General features: G+C 43.1%; 1 protein-coding gene across 1 annotated transcript in view; it reads left to right on the plus strand.

Moving 5' to 3' along the window:
- The window catches only part of LOC309550598 (cytochrome P450 1B1-like), a gene marked incomplete at both ends in the record, with an annotated part of 358,421 nt that extends 347,554 nt beyond the window's left edge, over nucleotides 1-10,867 (plus strand). Inside the window, one exon of the mRNA XM_082250942.1 lies at nucleotides 10,282-10,867. Within this exon, the coding sequence (XP_082107068.1) occupies nucleotides 10,282-10,867 (586 nt within the window). The remainder of the gene's footprint in view (nucleotides 1-10,281) is intronic.
- Between the last annotated feature and the right edge of the window lie 1,275 nt (nucleotides 10,868-12,142).

Consider the following 12,142-nt stretch of genomic DNA (forward strand, 5'->3'; position numbering starts at 1 on the left):
TTAAGTTTCTCTAGCTTAGCTCTAAGTCTATCTTCTGTTAGCCATGGCGGCACTTCCTGAGGTGTATTATTTAGTTCGGCCTTACAAGCAAGGTTCGTGTAGCCCCCCGATTCTTTTGTGAAGACTGAAGAGAAGAAATTATTTAACACTTCCGCCTTTTCTCTGTCCTCAGTGGCCATATTTCCTTTGTCATCTTTTATAGGGTCAATGTGTTCTGGCCTCGCTTTCTTACTGTTTATATACTTAAAGAACTTCTTGGGGTTCTTTTTACTCTCCTCCGCTATATGTCTCTCGTGTTCTATTTTAGCCGCCCTGATTTCATCTTTACATTTCTTATTACACAGGTCCTTCCCTTCAACTTGCAGGCTAGTTCATTAAGTTGGTTCTTAAGGAGCCTCCACCTTCCATATATTCTGTCATTGGTTCCAATGTGGACCAAGACAGCTGGGTCATGCCCAGCCCCTCCCAGTAATTTATCCACCACATGCCAAACCCTGGCACCAGGGAGACAGCAAACCATTCGGTTGTGGTGATCCTGACAACAAATTATTCTATCAGTCCTGATTATAAAATCTCCAATTACCACCAACTGTCTAGGCCTACCTACAGTCCCCTCACCACCTCTACTAGACGGACTGCTCTCCCAGCTGTTAGGGATAGTAGTGACATCTAGGGCTGCCACCTCTGAACTTGCCACCCCCACATCTTCACCCAACATGTCAAAACTGTTAGGGTGCTCAAACCCAGGGCTGGCTTTCCTTTTCTGTGAGCCCCTACCACTCCGTCTGACTGTATTAACCCATCTTCCTACCTGATAAACCTGACTTACCCCTCCACCCTCCCCATTAGCCCCACTAGCCACCTGCTCAGCAAGCAGAGGACCCCTTTCAAGGTTGTCAGTTCTGCCCAGTGTTGCAATTTGCTCCTCCAGATCTCTAATGTGAGCTTTCAGAAGGGCAACCCGCTCACATCTGTCGCAGCGGTATCCATCCTGGAGCGGTTGCTCCGTTATTGTGTATATGCGGCACACTGTGCACTGCACAAAACCTTCAATCTTGCTAGCACACATTTTCCCGGTCACAACAATAATACAACTAATAGAAAATTTCTTACTTACTGGTCAGAAGACTCCTGTTCAAATCTCCTGTTATAAACTCTGGTTTTTAACTCACCATTTAGTCAAGGTCCACTTGGTCAGAGATCCATCAAGCAAAAAGGTGGCAAGCTCAGAAAGGAGTCCTGCAGAAATTTAAATAGCACCTGAGGCACCTGTGACCAATTAACCACTCCCCTTAATTAGTAGTCTGAAGGAAGTAAACTGATTACTGCTGACCGACTTAGTACTGCTGAGTGACTGGGAGTAACTGAGTGCTGCTGAGAGACAAAGAGTAACTAATTACTGCTGAGTAACTGATTACTGCGGCGTAACTGAGAGTCACTGAGTTTTGTTCAGTAACTGAGAATGTCTGTGTCACAAGTTAGCCTATAGTTTTGTCTGTATATTCTTACCTCCTTGCTGCAGTGCTTCTGTCTTGCCTCCCTTCACATGTGGTGTTTGGGCTTCTATGGGCGTGCCTGCTCCACTGTGGGTTATATCCTGTTCCTGTCAATTACTTCCTGGGTCACCTCCCTGTATGCTTCCCTATATATACATGCTCAGTGCACTGCTCCTTGCTTGAGCAACATCGCTGTTCTCTGAGCTCTCATCCGTGTATCCCTTGGCTATTGTATCTGATCTCCTGTGTACTGACCCGGCTTCGTTTCTCCGTCTATGTTCGTCTGCTGCCTGACCTCGGCTTGTCTCCTGGATCTCCTTATAGTCTCCTGTTTACCCTGCACATGCCCGCGGTCTCCACATCCTCAGCTGGGCCTACCTGGGGGCCGCGACCTGGTTCCAGTCTGCTGCAAGTCCATCCCCACCATCAGGGGCCCTGGTGAAGAAGCAGGCTGTGGCTTAGACTCCGCGCCCTGGGGAATCCTGAGCTGGGGATCTATAAGGGCTCACTACCACAGACTCGTTGACAGTCTGAGAGTAACTGGGTACTGTTGAGTGACTGAGAATAACTGGGTACTGTTGAGTAACTGAGAATAACTGGATACTGTTGGGTAACCAAGTACTGCTGAGTGACTGAGTACTGCTGACTAGCTCAAAGAGTCTTGTTGAGTACCTAATTACTGCCAAGTAACTGATTATTGCTGAGTGACTGAGAGTAGCTGAGTGACTGAGAGTAACTGAGTACTGCTGAGTAACTGAGAGTAATTGATTACTGCCAAGTAACTGATTACTGCTGAGTAACTGAAAGTAACGGAGTGCTGTTGAGTAACTGAGTACTGCTGAGTAACAGAGTTACTCAATAGTACTCAGTTACTCTCAGTTACTCAGCAGTACTCAGATACACTGAGTAACTGACTACTGCTCATGACTGCTGAGTAACTGAGAGTAACTAAGTACTGCTGAGTCACTGAGAGAATCTGAGTACTACTAAGTGACTGAGTACTGCTGGGTAGCTGAGAGTGACTGAGAGTAACTGAGTACTGTTGAGTGACTGAGAATAACTGAATACTGTTGAGTAACTGACAACTGCTGAGTGACTGAGAGTAACTGAATACTGCTGAGAGACTAAGAGTAACTAATCACTGCTGAGTAACTGATTACTGCTCAGTGAATGAGAGTTTTGTAGAGTAACTGAGAGTAACTGAGTACTGCTGGGAAACTAAGAGTAACTAATTACCGAGTGACTGAGCACTGTTGAGTAACTGAGAGTACCTTAATACTGCTGAGTAACTGAGTACTACTGAGTACTTCTGGGTAACTGAGTACTACTGGGGAACTGATAATGTCTGAGAGTAACTGAGTACTGTTGAGTGACTGAGAATAAATGGGTACTGTTGAGTAACTGAGAATAACTGGATACTGTTGGGTAACTGAGTACCGAATTACTGACAAGTAAATGAATTTTGCTGAATGACTGAGAGTAGCTGAGTAACTGAGAGTAACTGAGTTAGGCTCCGGCCTACCACTCCTGCCCTACCCCTACCACCCCTGCGTACGTCTCTGCCTCTTCCTCTGCCTGTCATGTTTTTTAAATTACCCTGTGACAACAGTCTCTAGAGAATCGCAGTATATCTGGAAAAAGGTAGATAACACCCCGCTTCAGTCTGTGGTATTGGGGGGCCACAGGTTTATCACACCAGTTCTACAAATAATTGGCCAGTATCTGTTGTCACTGTGTGTAGCACAGTTAACATAGCAAAAGAGGCCAAATTTTTGCAGGACTAAAATACAATCTTAGAAAAGTATACTGTTAAATAACACCTCGCTTCAATATTTGATATTGGGGGGGCCACTGGTCTATCACACCAGTTCTATAAGAAATTGGCCAGTGAATTTGGCACTGTGTGTATCAGACTTCACACAGCAAAAGAGGCAATATTGTTGCAGGACACAAATACACTTGTAAAAGTATACTCTGATAACACCCCACTTCAATATGTGCTATTGGGGGGCCACTGGTCTATCATACCAGTTCTACAAATAATTGGCCAGTAACTGTTGTCACTGTGTGTAGCACAGTCAAACCAGCAAGAGAGGCCAAATTTTGGCAGGACTAAAATACACTCTTAGAAATGTATACTGTTAAATAACACCCCGCTTCAATATGTGCTATTGGGGGGCCACTGGTCTATCACACCAATTCTACAAAAAAATAGCCAGTGAGTTTGGCACTGTGTGTATCAGACTTCACACAGCAAAAGAGGCAATATTGTTGCAGGACACAAATACACTTGTAAAAGTATACTCTGATAACACCCCACTTCAATATGTGCTATTGGGGGGGCCAATGGTCTATCAAACCAGTTCTACAAATAATTGGCCAGGGAGTTTGCCACTGTGTGTAGTGTTGCTGCAGAAACGCTCAGTCTCACCACCACACCTGTCACAATGCTGCACAGTTCACAATAATACTACTAATCCACTATAATATGCTTTCTACAAAGTATATTATACTGTGGATTAACCCCCTCCCCCACCCCCTCCCCCTTTTTAGTGCACTGCACAGCAATACCAAAAAATTTGCAGCCCTTTAAATGACTTTTGTGGACATTGACAGAGCGATTTGTGTGTAACTGCAGCCAATCTCTAACTGCCCCTAAAGCAACCACTGGATACCTCTCCCTATAGTAAAGAGATTGTAATAGACCCTAGAACGACATTGGAGCACTTTAAATGACTTTTGTGGACATTGACAGAGCGATTTCTGTGTGACTGCAGCCGATCTCTAACTGCCCCTAAAGCAACCAGTGGATACCTCTCCCTATATTAAAGAGACTGTAATAGACCCTAGAATGACATTGGAGCACTTTAAATGACTTTTGTGGACATTGACAGAGCGATTTCTGTGTGACTGCAGCCGATCTCTAACTGTTCTAAAGCAACCACAGGATACCTCTCCCTAAGCTCAAAAGATACTAGACCTATACCGAAATACCAGCCCTCAAAAGGACTTTTGTGGACATTGACAGAGCGATTTCTGTGTGACTGCAGCCGATCTCTAACTGCCCCTAAAGCAACCACTGGATACCTCTCCCTAAGCTCAAAAGATACTAGACCTATACCGAAAAATACCAGCCCTCAAAAGGACTTTTGTGGATCTTCACAGCGCTATATGTGTCTAGCAAACTCTCCCTGATTAGCACAGCAGACCTCTCCCTACACTGGCAGAATGCGGAATGTGAAATGGCTGCCAGATTGGGTCTATTTATAGGGTAGAGGGACTGTCCATGTGCTGGAATGTTTCAATTGGCTGTCCTGTTCCACTTGACGGCTGTGTCACGGGTCAAAATTCTCCCCAATGTAAACAAATATGGCCGCCGCGAACGACGCCATGTGTCCGAAAAGTTGTCGGGTAGAAAACAAGCAAAATTCGACGCCGGGCGAACCTCAAGGCCATCTCTAGCGGGCAGGACTATACTCCCAGGGAACTTTGGGATCCGTGGAGGATCATGGGGGAGAGTATATACTTGGGGCGGGGCCGAGTGCGTGCTCTCTTGCTTCGGGGACTCATGGAGTGAAGACCTGAGAGGAAGAGCTGCTGAAGGATTGTCGGAAACGGAGGTCTGAGAGTGCAGCCTGGAACGAGGGAAGCCCATCCTCAGCGGAGCAGATGTCGGTGGTCACTGGAGAGTGACGGATCCAGATAGCTGAGAAGACACCGGGTGGCGCTGATTGAATGGTCTGAGACAGAGAAAGCTTAGAATCTCCCTGTGACGCAGCATCAGGAGGAGAGGCCCTGCTTGTAGATGAGATTATTTTAGTATGATTCTTGCGCTGTCATGGGAAGATGTTATTGATATAAATTCTTATCCCTGATGCTGCTCGTATAGTGACTGGTACCTCAGACAGTATGGTTAATTATTAATGGGGGGAATGCTGTGCTTCAAGGATAATTTTTATAGAGTATGGGAATAGATCCTTTAAATATAGCAATAAATATGAGAAAAATTAGTGAATAAATAAATTAATAATAAGTAAATAGGTAATAAACAACAAATCTTCCATGCTTCTCTGTGCAATATTTAGACCATCAGTATATGCATAAATCAGATAAATTCAAACGGAAATAAAAGCTCAATATATCCACAAGAAGTGCTCAGTGACTTCAGTGCAGTGAAAAATTTATATATAAATATATATATAAATATAAGGTGCATATGTTGTTTAAAGTAGTGGTGCTGTGCAATCTTCTATAAATATAAAGTGCATATATTATTGTGCTGTATACCAATATCAATCTTACCAAAATACGATTATGATTACTCAAAGTGCTTAGTGCTAATAAATAAACAGTGATGGTTTTTTACAGTAAATTCTATCCTATATGTTTTTCTTACTTAAGACAAATCCATAACAAGGTGCTTCAGTGTCAGAGTAAAGGGTGTCAATGTCCCAATCTTAGATCCAAATCCTTTAATATACCTCTTCCACCTCTATAATGTGTAAGTGCTGGTGATCTTCAGTGTAAATCACTTCTAGGTGTGCAAACCGATCACCTTACTGCCGCATATAATACACCTTGGTTTTTAATGCCAGTGTGGGGGCTCCACTCCTATCTCCTTATGGTTATCCTTCCATTTCTTTGCGGGACTGTGGGTTCACTTTCCAAACCACTGAAATATTGTGGGGTATTAACGGGCTCTCTTGTATCACACTCTCCTTACATCTGCCTCACAGTTTTACTGTGCTCTCAGAAAGAATTTTAGGCCATCATAGTGTAGTATTGTCAGACTTTATTTATAAAAATCGTAGTAACTTACATTTAAAACTGCCCCAATCTGCTTGTTCTGTTTGCCGTGGGGTTTGTTTGAATGTTCCGTAGCGTCACTTCTGGTGTTTGCTTCCTAGTACGCACTACGCGTTTCGTCACGATACCTCAAAGCCAAATGAGAGATAAAAAGTTTATACAGCATGGAGACGCTCCCCCTCAGAGAAGCATCCGTTTTCAAACGTAGTGTGTACTTCTAGGTCAGAGCTATTATTCTTTAATGTTTTAAGAAAATGGTAGATTTGCTGTAAGTGGAAATTCTTTGTGGAGAGCATCTCCAAGCTGTTCATAAAGTATGATGGAGGGTGTATCCCTCTATGGTCAAGATAGTCACTTATACGGCAACGACCCCTATTCAGCCACCAACCAAATCCCTTGGGTTGCATACCAGGTGGAAAAAGAGGATTTCAGAAAGAAGGGGTTACCTGTGTAGGAGAAGAATGTAGGGTCCATCTTCTGCAACTTATATCCCACAAATGTATAGAGTGGGAGAGCATAGCACATAATATAACTTTGCAATGTCTCAGAGGGATCAAAAGTATTAAATCCAAGTGGAGAACAAGCCTGGGCATCTATGGATGCCCAATCTGGCCTAAAATGTCTACTATGGAGTACTTCCTAAAATATGGCACTCCCAATGCCCCCATATCCTTGGGAGCATGCATCATGGCTCGTGGCCTTTGGTTCCCCAGATAAACTTGAACATTTTGGATTGGAACAGCTGTGATTCATTAATAGGGACCTGAATAGGTAAGGTTCTAAATTAATATAACAACCTGGGTAGGACTGTCATCTTTACCAAAGAGATTCTCCCCATCAATGACAACTTCACATCAGACCATGCTTTATGTCTGTGACGGTGTTCACTGTCACTGGGAGTGAGGGACAGATACTTGGGGGGGTGCTGAGAGAATGGTTTGGATGGCTTCAGATGGGACAGTAATATTTGTCAGCAACATCTCTCAGGAAATATGAAGATTTAATCACTAATGTCCTTGAGTAACGCTGTTTTCTGGATAATTTGTTTGGGGTACTGGGTGGGTGCAGACATTGGGAGTGCCCGTGGAACACAGCCTAGCTTAAAGAGGTTGGAAAATCCCTCCCTCAGCCCACTAGGCCCCTCTTATGTCTAAGTTACCCTGTGTCTATTAGGGACATAGGGTGACCAAGAAGGCCAGTCTGGCCTGCCCAAACCGGACTTCCACAGACTAATCGGCTATGAGAGCTCCATGCACCCTGCCGGGACAAACTTACAAACTATGTGGAACTTTGTCAAGGAAGCTGCCATGATGGATTGACTCTTTGTTACCTAACTAACTCAGGCACAGACCGATTGGAGGTCTGGTGCCTGGTTAATCTACCTTTGGGGGGAAGATATGTGACGGTGTTCACTGTCAGGCACTGTCAGTGAGGGACAGATACTTGGGGAACGCTGAGAGAATGGTTTTGATGACTTCAGATGGGACAGTAATATTTGTCAGCAATATCTCTCAGGGAATATGAAGATTTAATCCATGTCCTTCAATGTCATAGACAGGCTTTCCCTAGTTTTTGTGTATTGAGATAATGTGTATTGTGTTACATCTGCCTGTTCCATTGTTAAATGTTAATGACCTCACATTGTTCTGTCCAGATAGCCAGATAATTAGTTCAACCCCTGACCTGTGTGTAGTAATTTGATCAAGAGAGGGATGTGCTCATGTGTGTATAAATTGAGTGTGAGACAGTTCAATAAAGAGTTCTACTTCACCCTCAATCTAGAGTCCTGTCTCTTATTGGGGGGAATCTACTACAAGGGATTGCTATGCTCGTCATACTCGGAAAATCACTAAGCCCTTGTAAGAGCTTGTTCCTGTTCCTGCTTCACTCTCTGGGGAAAGAGAGGATCACCCATTGGAACCTGGAGCCTTGTCATGATCCAGGGTGGGTAGAAGGCGCGAGACCCCAACCAAGCTGCGGTGGTTTGTGGGGTCTGAGGTGGTTATGGTGCCAGTTGGGGTGCTGGTTGATCCGTTTCAATGTCCTCTAAAAGTCTACCAAATAACGCCCGGTAGTTCGCTTTTTAAAAATAAGAAATGTTGGGGGTTAGTCAAATGCCTAAGTAGGAAAGAGAAGTTTGCTGCCATGAGTACTGTACTGAGTCTGGAGGCTCTGTAATGTCAAATTTGACAAGGTAATGTTCATTGCCTCTGACTTGTCATGACTAGGAGGCCAGAGATTTTCCCAAAAATAGAGAAAGCAGATTTGGCAAAGTGGTGAGAGGGGAGGGGTCAAATAGCAGTAAGTCATCCGCGAATAAAGCTTCCTTATGGCTTCGAACCCCACTCTCTATCCCCAAAATATCAGGGTCCTGACAGATGCCTATTACTAGAGTTTTGATAGATGTGATGAACAAAAAGGGGTATAGGGGGCAGACAGGGATTGGCCCTGATCTGTGGCAACGTGGGACTATGTGGGCTGAGGGCAAACTATATAATGAATGGGGTGCGGCCAAAAAGTGGGTCCAAAATTCCACCTCGTCAGTACCCAAAAAAAGGAAGGACCAGAAGAGAGATTTGAATGCTTTGCAGATATCAGTGGATAAAAGCATCCCAGTCCTGGCTAACCAGCCTGCATAAATCTAGGGGATTTTGTTTATGTTCCTTAAGCAGGGCAGCTAATTCTTCCTTTTTTTGTTTGAGCAAGGCGTTCTAGTGTTTATTATACTTAGCGGCTATCTGAATAAGAATTCCCCTGATAGTTGCCTTATGTGCGGTCCAAGTGCACATTGGAGAGGTCTGAGTAGGGTCATTCATAGAGAAGTACTCCTTCAGCGGAAGTTCAATATTTAAAGGCAAGTTTCAGGGTTGCTAAGATGAGATTAATTTAGGTGCCAGGTATAAGAGGCTGTGGAGCATAAGTAAAACTAGAGTAAAACTACTACAGAGGAGTGGTCAGACCATGGGGTCTCCAGAATCTTAGAAGAGAAGTATATCGGTATAGATGCGGAGGATGTGAAAACACGATCTATCAGCGAGTAAGTCAGGTGAACATGTGTAGTCACAATTAGTAGCGTTAAACTCTCTCTATATATCCACTAAGTCATAGTTATGCTTATGCAGCAGTTTCACGAATTTGGTACCTTGCTTTGTGGACTTCAGAATCTGAGAGCCCGGTGGGCGTGTCTTGTCTAAAGAGGAATCTAGGGTGTTAGAGTGTCCACCCATCAAGAGTGCGCCCTCAGAGAGGGGACAGCTTATAAAGTATATTATTAAAAAAGGTCAACTGATCCTTGTTCAGTGCGCAATAGGTGAGGAGCATAGGTGTCACCCCAAAGCTCAAATACACATGCGTGTATATATATATATATATATATATATATATATATATATATATATATATACAGTATATATATATATATATATATGTATGTATGTATTTTTTTTTAAGGAGGGGGTGATTGTTTTCTATACACACTATATATATAATCTAACCACTGGCTTGTGCTCTGTGAAACATGTTCTTTTTTAGAAAAACTGTGCACCTAAGTGTCTGCTGGTTACAGAAGAAGCTACTTCTTTAGGCATTGGTCTATGGATAACTATAGTATGTATGGTCCTGTGTATGCCCAGCTCAAACAAACGTACATGTTTAGTGAATTGAGAAGAAGGAAAAGTGACAAGAAGATTCTGATGTAACTTATACTGACCCCTAGCTATTAGGCAGGTGTTCAGTCATGTTTAATTGACTATATCCCAAAGAAGGGTCAAATGTTGGATATATGCTGCTTCCATATGCATGAGATTGCTGCCTTATCTGGCTGAAAAATGCATTGACATTGAGTGCCTGTCACCTCATGCCTATGACCACCTTAATTGTTAATTAAACGTGATCTTAGTGGTGAAAGCTGGTGGTGCGCTTTATCAACAATTAAAAGTTTTGTTTTGTATAACCTACAAAATTGTCTTCTTATTAACAGATATCCAGAGGTTCAGAAGAAGTTGCAGTGTGAAGTGGATAAATTTGTCGGTAGAGATCGATTGCCTTGCATTGAGGACCAGCCCAACTTGCCCTATGTCATGGCATTTATTTATGAATTAATGCGCTTCAGCAGCTTTGTTCCGGTCACTATCCCTCACGCTACAACGAAAGATACAATCCTGATGGGCTATTCTATTCCCAAAGATACAGTGGTGTTTGTCAATCAATGGTCAGTTAATCATGATTCTTTAAAATGGTACAATCCAGAAGTGTTCGACCCAAACAGATTCTTAGATGATAAAGGGTTTCTAAACAAAGACACAGTGAGTAAGGTGATGATCTTTTCTGTGGGTAAGCGTAGATGTATCGGAGAAGAACTATCAAGGATGCAGCTGTTCCTATTTGCATCTATTTTAGTGCATCAGTGTACATTCACTGCCAACCCATCAGAGAATCTTAACCAGCAATGTGATTATGGTCTAAGCATCAAGCCTAAACCATTTACAATGAGTATGACCCTTCGGGATGGTAATATGGATCTATTGGACAATACAGTGTTAACAATTAATTGTGTTAACTATTAAATCAAAAAGATAAAATGTCAAATGTGTTTTTAATAGTCTGATAACTAAAAACAAAATGGAATATAAAGATAAATCATTTATAAGTTTTAGCATATTTCCAAACATGGCAAATCTCTTATCCTTGGGATGTTTAATCACTTAAGGACCTCCCCACGCAGATATACTGCGGCAGGGCGGCCCTCCTGCGTGAAGTGACGTACCTGTACATCAGCTCATGCTCTGGGGCGCATGAGAGGCGACCCTCTCCTGCTGTGATTGGACACAGCGGAAGCCAATCAGCGGGACCCGCTGATCGTTCAGAGGAAAGGCACCGCCGCTCTGTCAGAGAGGAAGATGGAGATCTTGTGTTTCTGCTAAGCAGAAACACTGGTCTCTGTCTTCCACCAGTTAGGCAACCCCACACATTTAGAAAGCACTATTTAGGAGCACACTTAACCCTTTGATCCCCCCTGATGTTAACCCCTTCCCTGCCAGTGTCATTAGTACAGTGGCATTTTTTTTTAGCACTGATTACTGTATTGGTGTCACTGGTCCCCAAAAAGTGTCTATTATTGGCATATTTGTCTGCCGCAATGTCGCAGTCCTGTTAAAAATCACTGATCATAGTTAAAAAAAAGAATTGCATAAATCTAACCCATAGTTTGTAGACGCTATAACTTTTGCACAAACCAATCAATATATACTTATTGGGATTTTTTTTGCCAAAAATTTTAGCAGAATACCTATTGGCCTAAATTGATGAATAAATTTGATTTTTTACATTATTTCATAGCATAAAGTAAAAAATATTTATTTTTAAAAACTGATGTTTTTTTTTTTGTATATAGCCCAAAAATAAAAACCGCAGATGTGATCAAATACAACCAAAAGAAAGCTCTATTTGTGGGAAAAAAAGACATGCATTTTATTCGGGTACAGCGCCGCACGTCTGCGCAATTGTCAGTGTAACGCAGTGCCGTATCACAAAAAATGGCTTGGTCAGTAAGGGGGTAAAACCTTCCGGGGCTGAAGTGGTTAATGCATAGTATTGTAAGACACCAATACCTTTTTAGATGACTCATTTTTGAAGTCAAAAACAAAAAACACTGGAGAGCATAGGCGTGCGCAGGGGGTGTGCCAGGTGTGCCTGGGCACACCCTAATTACTACGTGTGGCGCTGAAAACCCCCTACTGCCTGGGCTTTCATTCGTGTTGGCCCCCTGCCTCACAGTGCTGCTGGCTTCCCTCCTCTCCTCTCCCTCGCCTGCTGCGGGGGGATGTTTCAGGATGGAGAAC

This window comes from Pelophylax lessonae (genome assembly GCF_965119305.1).
Source record: "Pelophylax lessonae genome assembly, chromosome: 3".
NCBI classification, from domain to species: domain Eukaryota; kingdom Metazoa; phylum Chordata; class Amphibia; order Anura; family Ranidae; genus Pelophylax; species Pelophylax lessonae.